Source organism: Galeopterus variegatus, unplaced genomic scaffold (genome assembly GCF_000696425.1).
Source record: "Galeopterus variegatus unplaced genomic scaffold, G_variegatus-3.0.2 Scaffold372, whole genome shotgun sequence".
Lineage (NCBI taxonomy): Eukaryota > Metazoa > Chordata > Mammalia > Dermoptera > Cynocephalidae > Galeopterus > Galeopterus variegatus.
Window position 1 is genome coordinate 37,459 of NW_007726483.1, and position 15,776 is coordinate 53,234.

The 15,776-nt window shown below is 38.3% G+C and overlaps 1 protein-coding gene across 4 annotated transcripts in view; it reads left to right on the forward strand.

Moving 5' to 3' along the window:
* TADA2A (transcriptional adaptor 2A) overlaps window positions 1-15,776 on the forward strand; it is a 57,279-nt gene that overhangs the window by 29,557 nt on the left and 11,946 nt on the right. For 3 of the 4 annotated variants that reach the window (XM_008568059.1, XM_008568061.1, XM_008568060.1), the window contains exons 7-9: window positions 749-821; window positions 9,668-9,731; window positions 11,679-11,722. In XM_008568059.1, coding sequence (XP_008566281.1) covers window positions 749-821; window positions 9,668-9,731; window positions 11,679-11,722 — 181 coding nt within the window. The remainder of the gene's footprint in view (window positions 1-748; window positions 822-9,667; window positions 9,732-11,678; window positions 11,723-15,776) is intronic. The other variant, XM_008568062.1, reaches the window with a different exon arrangement.

Consider the following 15,776-nt stretch of genomic DNA (forward strand, 5'->3'; position numbering starts at 1 on the left):
TGTTTCAATAAAACTTTATGTACAAAAACAGGCAGTGGGATGGATAGTAGTTTGCTGACTACTGCAGTGTATCCATAAGTTTATAAAGAATGATGAATATGTATAAAAAACTGTATGTTCCTTGCTCATCCATGGAATTCAAGCCATGTGAATGTATTCACAAGTCTTTTGATTTATCATCTAATCCACAATTACAGTGCTCCTGGAGATAAACTGAAAGTTTAACAAACTATAAACTATTTTGCTAGCCACACCCCGGTTAGCATTTTATTCATGGCAGGTGATATTGTGGAGCTACCCTGTAGGTATTATCCCTATGAATGTACTCACTGAGTGGAATATGAAAAATCTACCGTTGAACTTTATAAGCAATATTATTGAATAAATAGAGCCCTTGAAAAGTAATAAAAGGTAGATGAATTACTGCAAACAGTTTTCTTACCTAAGTATTTGAAGGTCTGTAATCAAAGTTAGATTTTCTCAGGAGTGAACAGACTATTTTTAATTTTTAGAACAATAGTTTTGGCTTCATTATTCTAAGTTTTTTTTGTCACTACTACCTGAAAGCCTCTCAGATTTTTCCCACAACTTTCGGTTACTTGTAGGAGTATCCTGGCCTTTTATCCCATTTAGTGTTTTTTAACAAGCATTTGAGTATTTTCTGTTTGCTTCTAAAGCATGGCTACTGTAAAGGCATTAATCAAAACTGATGGGTTTGGGGTGGGGATTTTTTTTTTCCCCCAAACAGGAGTTTGACAATTATGCAGAATGGGACTTGAGAGACATTGATTTTGTTGAAGATGACTCGGACATTTTACATGGTAACACTTTATTTTATCAAATGTTATTGAGTACAGACTATGTTATGACACTATGTTGGGAGCTAGGAATATACGGGTGAATAAAACATGTTTCCTGCCTTCATGGAATTCAAAACCTAGTGATTAAGTTGCTGAACTTACCCTGTTGTAGGTTTTTGACTACACTGAATAAGCTTTGTGATGATGGTGAAAATATTGATCATGTAATAGTAGTTGGGAATATCCCATCCCTTGAACTGTGGATCTCTTATTTGACTGAGGTAAGTGGTGGCCCTCACATGCCTCCTTAGAAGGAAAGGGAGTCAGTGTGAGCCTTGGGACTTCAGGAGCACCTACTGATACTATATGTTCATTTGTTACTCCAAATTTCCCATAGTAGGGAAAAAGAATGGAAATTCTTCAAGGGTTTTTAGGCCAAAATTGGGAATTTCTTGTTTCTCAAAACTGTTTAATTTTTAGCACTTCTGAATTCTAATCTTAAATTAGCCCTCTAAGTGTTTATGTCAGCTCTTCTGTAATAACTTAAGTGGTGAATGCCACAGGGCTGTTAAAAGTGGATGTTTAGGGACGAGCCCGTGGCACACTCGGGATAGTGCAGCACTGGGAGCGCAGCAGCGCTCCCGCCACGGGTTCGGATCCTATATAGGGATGGCCGGTGTGCTCACTGGCTGAGCGAGGTGCGGCCGGTCTCAAAAAGGACAAAAAAAAAAAAAAGTGGATGTTTAGGCTTTCATTGAGTTTCTTTTTTTCCCTCTTTCTGCTTTCAGTGAACTACATACTTAAAATAATCCCCAGTCTTCCTTTTCATTTCAGTGTAGAACTGAATATGATTCAGTAGATCAATAATGCTCTGTTGGAGTCTATATTCCCCAAACAACATCTTCATTATTTCTCTTAAATCTACATCCCAGGCAGAAAATGCAAGTAGAATACTTGTTGAATTATAAATCAAGTTTTCATGTTGCATTAATTGGTACTCTGTCACTAGAAGGGGAACTCAGTTCTTCTGTCCATGGAAGAGGTGCCTGGGTATTTGTTACACCAGATCTGGGATCAAGAGAGTCCCCAAAACTTTTAGTTTCAGAATTTTTTTTCTACACATTTCTTGAGCAGTTTTCCTTGCAAATTCTCATTCCTCTTCTTTTCTCCCACACAACTTTAAGGAAAGTCAGAGTGACGCAGATTGAACTAAAAGAGGAAAGCTTGAAAGCAAACTACTTTAGCATTCACTAGATTAATTGTATTTGTTCAATCCTTTATGTCAGTCTTTTCTGTTCAATCTCAGTGACTCATGTTTTCTGTTCTCACCTCTTGTGTTATTCCCTTAAAGATGGTGTGTAGATCACCATTCAGTATTTCTCCTCATACACATCAGCTTTTATTAAAATGGTATTGTTTCCTGACTTGTATCTTTCTTACCAGAACACCAGACTACTATACTCGAAAAGGTCAGCTTCATAAATATGATCCTTTTAGATACTGTTCAAAAATACCAAACTTTTGAGAGTCAAAATTTTTAATGTCAGTAATGGCTCAACAATGTAAGGGACTTGCTGAGTCATTTTTTAGGCCCTAATCCAAGGTCTTCATTCTTATGTCTCAACGTTATTTAGAAAACTGTAGTAATGGTTGGTATTTAATTTCATTCTTCATTCTTTGTAGAAGCAGGATTTGCAATTTCTCCCAGTGCACTTGTGGCCCTTTCAGTAATTAAGCGGGGACAAAAGGAACAATCAGAAAGAAGTAATTGATTGATTAGCAATTTTTAGTTCAGTTAGCTTTTCAAACCTATAACATACTTTAGTTATTTGTGCTCTTCCTACAGTTTTTACAACACTATAAATCACTGTTTTTCATTTGAACTAGAACTGAAGCATCACTTATTAAATTCTTATACATAAGTAGCTTTAACACAACATAAATAATAATCCTTTCCCCCTTGCCCAATAGTGACCTTTAAGATGTTTACATGGGTGCTTTTAAAAAGATGATAACATTTTAGAGAGGTTTGGAGATGAAGGGGATGACTTGCTGGTGCCACAAAGAGATTCTTTGTTATGGTTCTGAGTTCTTATAGTAGCTCCTCTGGTAGCATGACCCATGTCCAGGGGCTTATTGCCCGTGAGCAGTTTCTCCTAAAACACTCAGTGGAGGGGACTAGGAACCCAAGGAGACTCGGGAAGGTATGGCAAGGAATTTTTCAGCACACCTAGAATAGAGAGAGACACACAAATTTTGTGGAAATCAGGACGCAAATTCAACCTCAGGCTTGCTTCTGAGTCACTATGTAATCTTGAACAGGTCCTTGAAATCTTGTTCCCTGATTCTTTGTGTTCCCTGCCAGTAAAGCAAGGGTGACTCTGATTAGTCAGAGAATGTAAATGTCTCCAATGAAAGATGGTACATAATTCAGAGGGGTGTTACTACCATTCCATTATACTATTATACTTTTAATATTACTGAGCATTAACAACATTCCTTTTATGTTCCCTCACTTATAACTACCGGAAGGAAGCAGACTGTGTGTGGGTTTTGTATTCTGAACGCATCTAGCATATCAGCTGATGCCACCAAGCCCTTTTCCTCACCCAAACAAGTCTTTTGCTTTGATTCCTGAAATTTGTTTAATAAAATTGGTTTGCATGGTCCATTATAGAGGCCTAGTACACAATGGAGGGATAATTAATTGCATTCCAGTCATACCAGAAAGCTTTCAGAATGGGCCCAAAAAAGATTTTGCAAGTGAAGCAATGTCTGAGGAAGAAAAATAAGAAAGTTCTGGGATCCCTAAATAGCACTTGCTTTCATTGCTTTTCATGTTTTATTGGAATAACTAGAAATTTTTGGTTCAGAAGGAGATACAGAAGACTAAGCTTGGAAATCTCCTGTTTTATCATAAGTTGTGAAATCTCAGTGCAAATGCTTATTGCTTATTGTAGTTCCCCTCTTACTGACATCTCTTTCCCCATGTCCTTTCATTTGTGAAAATCTCTCCTAAATGTGTGGACTACTCTTTTTCCCTAGTTTCTCGGTGTCCTAATATCCTGGGTGTGGTGTCTTCTAGTCATTATTGTCCCATAACCCAGGCAAGCAAGAGGCATAATGAATTCTTCCTGTATTTCAGGTCTGTGTTTTCAACACTTCTCAGGATTGATTGCACATTAGTAAAATTTACGCTCCCTCTATTTGGAAAGCTAATTTCAGCCAGATTTCTCAGCTAGGCATGGATCCTCTCCTCCCTACCCCCATTTTTCAGATTGTATTTCTTGGTCCCTATTGTCAATGCTTACATGTTTTAACAGTTAGTAGATCAGAGGTCTAGCCTGGTCTCTGTGTGCATTCACCGATTGGCAGTGCTTGTTACTTTATAGTGATTTAGCTGTTTTAAACATAGGACATTTTAGGTATAAATACTGTTAGTAATAGCTAATTCAAATAGCACTTACTGTTTGTCAGGTACCATTCTAAGTTCTTCACATATAGGTTGCTTAATCCTCACAAAACTCTATGAGTTGAGTATTATTATTGTCTTCATTTTGCAGATGAGCATGGAAAGTCAAGTAATTTGCCTGAAATCATACAGCCAGCAAGTGGTAGATGCTTATAATAGTAGACCTTCCCCAGGGTCTATGTTCTTAATACTGTATAATACCTACTATCTTTACAACATTGAACTTTTGTTGCTGTTTCTTTTTTGTGAGGTTTCATGTTAGTTATCTTCTATAGCTTTGCCACCCACATTCCTGAGAAAAAGGAATAGATATTTTCCCATTTTACATTCAAGGAAATGCATGAAGAAGTTAAGACTTTTGTTGCTGTTTCTTTTTTGTGAGGTTTCATGTTAGTTATCTTCTATAGCTTTGCCACATTCCTGAGAAAAAGGAATAGATATTTTCCCATTTTACATTCAAGGAAATGCATGAAGAAGTTAAGTAATTTGCCTAAGGCTTCGTAGTTGCTGACTTTAACCACTAGGTCCTGGTCTTCTTCCCTTCATACAATTATCTGTGTGCATCTTGGTCAAAAGCTCAAGGGAGAAGTGACTTTTAAAAGCTTTGCTTCTGGGGAATACCTGAGTCACAGGTTTGTGCTTGTTGCTTGTTGTGCTTGTGCAGGGTGCAATAGGGATTTTGATTGGCCTCCCTGCATTTAAGCCCTCTGAATTGGTTTTCTTGCCAAGCAAGCAGTAAGTGCCTTCTGTCAAGAAAACAGAAACATGTTGCCAGCTATTTTGAACAGTGTTAGAAATACATTGCAGTGGGAAGGAGCTGCCTCTGACTTCTGCCCACTTCTTGAAATATTTTAAGGCTAGCCGTTTGGAAACTTTATCAGACCCCATTGTAATCACAGGGAGACTATGTTTCTCCCAAAGCTGAAATTTCAGAGGCCTTGTATCAGTGGACAGGTTAGGGTGGTCTTGGTTTGTTTGTTTTTAATAATATCTGGTTCTTTGTTTGCCAGCTTATGCTGGAGCTTCCAGTTGCTTTAAGTAGAATGTGAACTGATGATTCTCATTGTTACAGTGTCTGCCTTCTGTGTTGTAGTCCTCCCTGGGTTATTCATGCAGTTAAGATCTTGTAATCAGTTGCTGCTATCTTAGAGTGCTTTCTAAAGAAAAGAGATAGCTTCAAATATGAATTTTTCTTTGGGAGAATTCCAGTTCTCCTCCCATTTGCTTCTATGTGTATTTTTCCTTCGCTTTGTTCTTCAGAGCCAGTTCTACAAGTTTAAACCACTGAAATGATCAAGCAGCAGAACTAATTATCAGCAGTATTTATTTACAGATTTTTTTGGTAAACAGTCTCTTCAGTTTTTTTCTTTTTTAACTAAGTCATTCCTACACAAATCTCAGGAAATATCATGGTAAAGTTACTGCCTTACAAAAACTATAGAACCGTTTGGTGAAAATTAGCAGTGATTTCCTTTGGATCTTCAAGACATTTCTTTCCTATTGAACTCATCTTACTGGAGAGATAAATGAGACAAGGCCTAAAAAGAGCCTAAAATATAAGTACTCAGTGTATTTTAGCTATTGTTATTACATTCGATTCCCTTTCTGCCTTGAACTGTTGACTTCTTAATTCTTCCTTTCTCATAAGAGATAGAGTCCACTATAGGACTTTTGTATTAGGTTATACTGTATGTCAGTGATACTTCCTCTCCCTCTTTCTACCTGCCCCTTCTACCACATAGGCATGTAAAGTGCATCTTCACCAGCATAGCATTCTAAAGCCCATCATTCCACAGCAGCTGTCATAAAACAGTGGCAGGGTATGGGGGCATTCTATGGTATCTGGACTTTTATATGGAACAACCCCATAAATCAAGAAAGATTTAATTTGTAGAAAGAGTTCTGCTACCTAAAAAAGTTTGAAAATCATTGCCTTAAATCTTGGACCTGACAGTATTGAATTATTTTTAGTTTGTGGGCAGTTATGAGGAAAAACGAACCAATGTTTAAATCTTTGAACTTGTTAAAAATGAACAAAAAGAATACATGGCAGTTAATTTTTTTTATACTTAAACTTTAAAAAATATGTATTCACTCACCTCTCCAGATTGTTCTTCTGGGACTTAAGTTATTTTTATCTCAGACCCAAGGTAGAATGGCCTGGATAAAGTATTTCTGGACATCTCCCAATGATTGAAATTTTATATATATATAAAATTTTATATTTATATATAGCACATCTGCTCATAGCCCAGCATGTAAGATTTTGGTATTGAACCTTCTAATCTAAGAATATCTAAGGGCAACTAGCAGCGAGATGCACAGTAATGAGTCAGTATGGAATATCCAGAATTTATCTCTATTATCTTGCCAGGGCTATTATATTGCACCAGGATTACACTTTGCTCAACAACTTTTGTTTGCTTTCATGTAATAAAAGAAATTGTTGATTCTAATGAGTCATTTTGTTCTGTTCTCCTACTTGATTGGTCCCACTTTTTTTCTACCCTAATATGTAGTTCCTGCAGAAGTGTGGGTTTCACATTGTTCCATGGAGATCACTACTGGGAAATGTAGCTGGGATTAGAGTAGGGAAAAGAGATTCAGGTAGAGCAGATCTGACCTATCCATTCTAAATAAGATTGTATTTGAAAACAAGTTTTAAAACTTACTCTAGCAGAACATATATATCTGTGCTAACTCATTGCCCACATGGACTAAACTTGAACTTGGATCTCACATTCTTTGGGTGAGGAATGAGATTGTATTGCTGTTTGAGTTTATCAGCATTCCATAGGCTCTAGGCTTAGAGACTCTAGGCTCTGTTTTGGAATGAAGCTTATTATCTTGAAAGGAATGATTCTCATACATAGCCAAATTCTTTGCTACAAAGGCTGGTGTGTTATTAGAAATTATATTACCTAACATTTGAATAATGTGTTTTTTTTTTGTTTTGTTTTAATGTGTTTTCATTTTTCAAAGGACACATGCAAGGTCATTATGTTGTGCTCTGAAGGTTCTTTGCTACAAAGGCTGGTGTGTTATTAGAAATTATATTACCTAACATTTGAATAATGTGGTTTTTTTTTGTTTTGTTTTAATGTGTTTTCATTTTTCAAAGGACACATGCAAGGTCATTATGTTGTGCTCTGAAGCCTCTTTCTTCTGCAAATACATTCAGTAATTAAGACAAAACCCACCAAACTCTCAATTTACACAAAGCTTAAGGAAATAACACGTTATTAAGATAGTTCCAGAATCTAATGCAGTCATTAAATCTTAAGGTGCCTTCAGAATCCATAGATGAGAAGAGTGATTTAATGTAGCATAGTGCTAAGTTATGCATTACTCATTTTTTTCTGGAGTTGTTAATAATTGGTCTTATTCTTAGCCCTAGGGGTCTTCCGACTATAAAAAACCTGTGGAAGTTTTCTGCTTCTGACATCTTTTTTTAAATACACATTTCATTTTCAGTTAAGCCAGATTTATGATATGGGACTAAAAGGGAAAGTAAACCTACTAACACAGAGAAAGTAAACATGTTGGAAAATTTCAGTGTTTTTCCTGTTCAAGGCTCTGGAACTGGACTGCCTAGGTTTGGATCCTGCTCTGTACTTCGCAGCTGTATGATATTGGGCAGGTTGTTTTGTGTGTATGGTGTATAGGGCATATGAAGTAGTGGTAGGAAATGAGAGTGGAAACGTAAGCAGGATTAAGACAATAAACGTTCTTGTATAACATGTAAGAGTTTGAACTCCTGTAAATGGATAGGAAGCCACTGAAGACTTATAAGCAGGGCAATTACACCATCAGATTGTGCTCTAAAATATTACTGTGAGGGCCGGCCTGTGGCTCACTCGGGAGAGTGTGGTGCTGATAACACCAAGGCCACGGGTTCAGATCCCTATATAGGGATGGCCGGTGGCTCACTTGGGAGAGTGTGGTGCTGATAACACCAAGGCCACGGGTTCAGATCCCTATATAGGGATGGCCGGTGGCTCACTTGGGAGAGTGTGGTGCTGATAACACCAAGGCCACGGGTTCAGATCCCTATATAGGGATGGCCGGTGGCTCACTTGGGAGAGTGTGGTGCTGACAATACCGAGACAAGGGTTAAGATCCCCTTACCGGTCATCTTTAAAAAAAAAAAAGAAAAAAAAATATATTTATTACTGTGGTACCCCATTTGGAGGGGGTGAATTAGAGTAAGGGGAGAATGGAGTCAGGAAGAGAGTAATAATGCCTCTCTGACAAGATGGCATCAAGATGATGAGACAGGATGCCTGAGCCTAGGAATATGATTAGGAATGAAGAGATGAATTTGAGAGATATTTAATTGTTAAATATAGGTAAAACTCATTGACTGACTAGATATGGAGAGAGGAGGAAGGAAGAGTCCAAGTCGATTTCTGTCTTGGACACCTAGCTTTACTGTGATGCTTTTAACTAAAATAGGAGTTTTAGAGGATGGGAAAGGGCTAAAATATAAATTTGCAACTGAAAGCCACGTGATTAGAGATATCCACTAGGATCTGGAGCTTAAAATAGGTATCTGATTTGAGATTATATGATTTGATGGTACTTGGAACCATAAAAGTAGATGAGTCTATAGGAATAACATGAAGAGTGAAAAGAGAAATGAGAACACAAGCCTTAGGAACTCTGAAGATGGAAAAAGAGTGGCCAGGGAAAGAAAGAACCAGAACTGTTGTATTGATTAAAACTTCTACTATCCACTGCCTCTTTTCTTCTTATTCCCAATGTCTCTAACATGAGACTAAATCCAGAAAAGGACTGGGACATGGGCAACCAAGGAGGACATGGCTTTTACATTGGTTAGGCTACTTAATGGAACTTTTCATTACAGAATGCAAAACTCTACACCCTAAAGAGTTGCTTCTCTCCAAATGAAAACTGATCGTCTAGGAAAATGTCTGCACTGCACTTTTATTCATGTTAGTCTTGTCTTGACATTGTCTCTTGAGCTTTTTCCTGTGCAGTTGTGACCACAATCAATATTCATTTTTATGACTACTCTAATAGATTTAATTTCTAGCCCATGTATTACTCAAGTTTAGACATTCACTGTATGTAATAATATACATAACAATCTTCAAAAGAGGTGTTTAGTAGAAAGCAGAAATTATAATCTGCAGAGTAATGTCATATAATATATACATAGGGAAAAAGAATTTCACTGTGATTTACTGGTAGAGAAGTTCATAATGCTAGGATATTTTTATGTTCCCATAAGCAAATTTTCCAGATTAGTGAGTGCAGAATAGTTAGCAATATGAGGTTTAAAGTTGGGTAAAAGATTATTTTCATCTTGGCTGTATTTATTTATACTACTTATATATATATTATTTATATGTACATATTTATTTATTTATAGCTCTGAAGATGGCTGTGGTAGATATCTATCATTCCAGGTTAAAGGAGAGACAAAGACGAAAAAAGTAAGTATAAAAACCATCCTGCCTTCTTTCAGCTTTTTGTATAGTCCACATATAGTCTATAAGAATGTTGTTCTACTTGTGGCTCATCTTATCTTCACTGGGCCTCAATTTTTTCCATCTATCAAATGGGGATAATAATCCTCATCTTGTTTTTAACTCCTCCTTCTTACTTTTTCTTGATGTTATGATGAACAGTGAATAATGTGGGTATTAGTCTGCTTTTGAGTTGTATAATAGAACACGTGAAGCTGGGTAATTTGTAAAGAAAAGAGGTATATTTGGCTCATGATTCTGGAACAGCTGCATCTGGTGCATGCCTCAGACCGCTTCCACTCATGGCAGAAAACAGCAGGCAACTGGTGGGTGCAAGCAGATCACATGGCAAGAGGAAGTGAGAGAGAGAAAGAGAGAGGCAGTGCCAGGGTCCTTTAAACAACCATCTCTCATAGGAACTCACTTAACTACCCACCTCCCCCATGGAAGGCATTAATCTATTCATGAGGGATCCACTCCCCATAACCCAAACAGCTCCCAACACTGCCACATTTGGGATCAGATTTTAACATGAGCTTTAGGAGAACAAAGGTTGGGGGGATAAACATATCCAAATGATATCAGTGGGTACACTGTTTTAAATTCTGGAAAAAAGGAACAAGGTAAATTCAAGGTGTAATTAGGTTGTTACACTTTTTTTAATGCTCTCATTCTCATGGTTCATTTTTTATGAGATGTTTTTATCTAAAAGGATTTCAAAGAAATTCTGCACAAACTTTAGGCACCCTGGTTATTCTTTGAAATAGGTCAAAAAATAAACATTCAGACTTAGAAATTATGGATCTCAGACCCCTATCGGATTACAGAGACCTTAACAGTTCAGAGAGGGGTATGCAGAAGGTGTGAACGTGCATGTATGTATGTATATGTGTGTAGACAAGTCTGTTACTGTGGTGTTGATAACTACAGACACAGTGGTATCTCAACAGTAAAATGGAGAAGGACTTGGGAGGAACCAGGACATGATCTAAAGCAAAGCTTACTCTCTGCATGTCTGGAGTTAGCTTCCATGAAGTGCTGGAGAAGCTTACCGAGTTACTCCTGTGAGAACCTTCATTGCTAGTCATGTATACCTCTGGTATATATCAAAGGCCTGTATGGTTTAGTTAAATTTTATCTTGCTTAAAACACACAATTAGAACTAGAGAGGATTGTAGAACTCAGTTGTTGAGGTTGCTATTAGAGCTTATGTTTTATTTTTTATTTATTTATTTATTCCTTTTTGTCTTTTTTTCGTGACCGGCAATGGGATCACAACCCTCGGTGTCGCGCCCGCACCGCACTCAACCAGTGAGTGGACCGGTCTCTATATGGGATCCGAACCCTCGGCGGGAGCGCCGCCGCGCTCCCAAGCGCCGCACTCTACCGAGTGCGCCACCGGGCCGGCCCAGAGCTTATGTTTTATGATGCCCTTCCACTAAATATGTACAATATGTATTTATTTCAAATAATTTCAAAGTGTTGTATGAATGCACTGTTGTAAATGTTGAATGTGAGCTTATGGTTAGCAGGTTTCTCTGCTGTGGTTAGCAGGCTGTTCTCAATGATCATTTCCACAAACTGAATAGATTAATTTTATGATGTGGACACAGATTCCCTTCTGTTTCATCTTAAGTGACAGACAAGTGTTTTTCAATATTTGTGAGTAGTCGTTGATTCATCCAATAGTTGCTGTGAATCTATGCCCAAGGAGAGGAAAACTGTGTGGTACTTGAGAGCCTAAAATTGTGTCAGTGATTCACTGGCCTGCAGAAGTTTGTGGGGAGTGACTTCTTTGGATCTTCATATTCCACCTCAGAGTGTTAAGGATATCTAATAAAAGTTGCATGTGGAAGATATTACTAAACGTGAAACTAATTCTAATGCACAGACTATTGTGGTTTTTCACTCTAGAATTATAAGAGATCATGGATTAATCAACCTTAGAAAGTTTCAATGTAAGTATCAGCAGTCTTTTTTTTTTTCCCCCCGGTAACGTTATTGAATAGTTTAAAATCATTTATGGCAGTAGTTCTCAATCTAAGTTGCATATTAGCAACACCTGGGAAGATTTGAATTCTATTGCTTGGGTATCAAATGCCCAGACTAATTAAGTCAGAATCTCTGGGGACAGAGCTACAGAATCTGTATTTTTAAAAGTCTTCAAGGGCTGGCACAGGCTCAGTCAGGAGAGTGTGGTGCTGATAACACCAAGGCCATGGGTTCGGATCCCATATAAGGATGGCCAGTTAGCTCACTGGGTGACCGTGGTGCTGACAACACCAAGTCAACTATTAACTTATAGTCAACAACACTTGCATGAGAATTTTTTTTTTTTGTCCTTTTGGTGCTGACAACACCAAGCCAAGGGTTGAGATCCCCTTACCGGTCATCTTTTTAAAAAAAAAAAAAAAAAAAAAGAATAAGAAAAATCTCAAATCAGTAATGTAAACTTCCTACATTAAGATAATAGAAAAAGTAGAGCAAACTAAACCAAAAGCAAATATAAGTATGAAATAACAAAGATTACAACAAAAATATATGAAATAGAATATTTAAAAACAATAGAGAAAGTCAACAAAATCAAAAAGTTGACTCTTTAAAAAGATCAACAAAATTTGCAAACCTTTAAGGGCTGACGCATGGCTCACTTGGGAGAGTGTGGTACTGCTAACACCAAGGCCATGGGTTCAGATCCCTACATAGGGGTGGCCAGTTAACTCACTTGGGAGAGCATGGTGCTGACAACACCAAGTCAAGGGTTAAGATCCCCTTACTGGTCATCTTTAAAAAAAAAAAAAAAAAAATTTGCAAACCTTTATCTAGACTGAACAAGAAAAAGAGAAAAGACCGAAATCACTAAAATCAGAAATAAAGTAGGGGCATTACATTGTCATTATGGTTTTTTGTGGTGGTAAGATTTAGTTTCTTGGGCTGAGCCCATGGTGCACTCGGGAGAGTGCGGCGCTGGGAGCGTGGCAGCGCTCCCGCTGCGGGTTCGGATTCTATATACGGATGGCCGGCGCTCACTGGCTGAGCGCGGTGGGGCTGGTCTCAAAAAAAAAAGGACAAAGAAAAAAAAAGATTTAGTTTCTTTCTCTTTCTCATTTGCATTTTTGTTCTACCAGTGGGTTTTGTTCTTTCTTGTGTATTTGTTTTAGTGATTACTGTTTTTTGGGTTCCAGATGCAGGACTTCCTTGAGGGCTGGTCATATGGTAGAGAATTCCTGTAGTTTTTGTCTGAAAAATACACTATTTTTCTCTCATTTCTGAAGGATAGCCTTGCTGGGTATAGTATTCTTGGCTGGCAGTTTTTTTCTTTTAGTATTTTGAATATATCATCCCATTTTCTTCTGGCCTATAGAGTTTCTGTTGAGAAGTCTGCCATTAGTTTGATAGGGGCTCCTTTATAGGTGACTTGATGCTTTTCTCTTGCTTCTAAGATTCTGCCTTTGTCTTTCAACTTTGCCAGTTCAACTATAATGTGTCTTGGAGAGGATCTTTTTGGGTTGAGTCTGTTTAGGGGTCTTTGAGCTGCCTGGATCTGAAGGTCCATGTCTCTCCCTATGTAGTTTTCTATTATTATTTTGTTCAATAGGTTTTCCATGCCTTTTCCTTTCTCCTCCCCTTCTGGAACACCTATGATTCAAAGGTTTGTGTGCTTAAGGTTGTCTGCTAGTTCTCTCAGATTTTCTTCATGTTTTAAATTTCTTTTTTCCTTTTTTTTTTGTCTGCCTGGATTATTTCGAAAAGACTACCCTCAAGATCAGAAATTCTTTCATTGCTTGTTATAGCCTGCTACTTAAGTTATCGGCTGTGTTTTTTATTTTGTTTAGTGAATCTTTCAGTTCTATGAGGTCTGCTACATTCTTTTAAGGTTTTAATCTCTTTGTAAATTTATTCCTTCATATCCTGGATTTTTTTTCTTGTTTCATTATGTTGTCTAACTGAGTCTTCTCATATCTCAGTGAGTTTCTGGTTGTTGTTCAAAATTCCTTTTCAGTCATTTCAAGGATTTCCTGCTCTGTAGGGTCAGGTATTTGAAAATTATTGTAGGGCTGGCCCGGTGGCGCAGTGGAGAGTACGCCGCTTGGGAGCGCGGCGGCGCTCCCGCTGAGGGTTCGGATCCCATGTGGAGACCGGTTCCTGCTCACTGGCTGAGCGCGGTGCAGGTGCAACACCGAGGGTTGCGATCCCGTTGCCGGTCCCCGGTACGGGCGCGACACCGAGGGTTGTGATCCTGTTACCGGTCAGTAAAAAAGACAAAAAGACAAAAACCGGTACGGGCGCAACACCGAGGGTTGCAATCCTGTTACCGGTCAGTAAAAAAGACAAAAAGACAAAAAAAAAAAAAAAAGAAAGAAAGAAAGAAAGAAAGAAAGAAAATTATTGTATTTTTTTCATGATGTCATCTTTTCTTGGGTTATTGTATTTCTAGTATCTCTATGTTGATGTGTGGTAATCTGGTAGAGCAGTTGCTGCTTTTAAAAAAAAAATGACCGGTAAGGGAATCTTAACCCTTGACTTGGTGTTGTTAGCACCACACTCTCCCAAGTGAGCCACGAGCCAGCCCAGTTGCTTCTTTTATTACTCTGTAGTGGGATTTGAGGAAAGAGATGTCCCTCTTCTTTTTCTGGTCTCTGTTGGTGACTACCTTGTGTCAATGCAGTCAAGTATCTGGTAGGCTGCCTGTATGGTGGCTGTAACTACTGCTGTGCATTGAGCCACTTTTTCAGCAGCCATGACTGTGGTGGTGGGCCACCCATGTGGAAGTGGTGTTTTTGGCATGCTCTCTTGCCTGCTTCTGAGTAGGGAGTGCTACCCTGGACTCCTGCCTAGGACCCTGGGTGTGCTTTTCTGCCTGCTTTCAGGCAGAGGGGGTTGCCCTTGGCTCCTGCCTAGGACCCCGGTGACCTTACTGTTTTAAATATTGGAGACATCTAAGCTGGACAGAAAAATTCCTTGTACTACTACTTCTACAGTGTAGTCTATTCTGCAAATAAGAATGATGATCTCATAATAATAATAATTGCAATATTTATATGAAAATGTATATAATAGTTGTGAGTCATAATACTTTTTTTTGTAAAAGTACATAGTAGTTATTGTAGAACATATCTAAGTTGATGGAATCTTATAGGGATATCTCTTAGACACTCTGTGGCACTGTAGGGTTCAAGTCAGCTAGTGAGAGAGGTTAATATCTTTTCAATCTGGATAAATATCTGTATATAGTTTTTAAAAAATATAGTTGTGGGCCGGCCCGGTGGCGCACTGGATAGTGCGCCGCTTGGGAAGTGCGGCGGCGCTCCCGCCCGAGGGTTCGGATCCCACATACAGACCGGTTCCCGCTCACTGGCTGAGCGAGGCGCGGGAGCAACACCGAGGGTTGCGATCCTGTTGCCGGTCCCCGGTCCGGTACGGGGGCAACACTGAGGGTTGCGATCCGTTGCCGGACACGGAAAAAGACAAAAAAAAAATATATATATATATAGTCGTGATTATAAGCGTGTTACATTTTATGTCCTTAATTTTTTCATTTTGGATTACACATTTTTNGTGATTATAAGCGTGTTACATTTTATGTCCTTAATTTTTTCATTTTGGATTACACATTTTTGAGGTTACTGTGGTATTTTGAGGATGTCACTTTTAATAGTTACATAATTTTGCATATATGCATATATATAATCATATGCTTGTCCTTTATATTTAGATATTTAGCCTGTTTTCAGTTTTTTTGTTTGTTTGTTTCTAAAAGGTGACCGATCAGGGGATCTTAACCCTTCACTGGGTGTTGTCAGCACCACGCTCTCTCAAGTGAGCTAACCAGCCATCCCTGTATAGGGACCCGAACCTTTGGCCTTGGTGTTATTAGCACCACACTCTCCCAAGTGAGCCACGGGCCAGTCCCTTGTTTTCAGTTTTTAAAATCAGCATATAAATAATGCTGTGATGAACTTGTTTGTGAATAAAGCTTTGTTTATATTTAGGATTTTTTCAAAGGTAGGT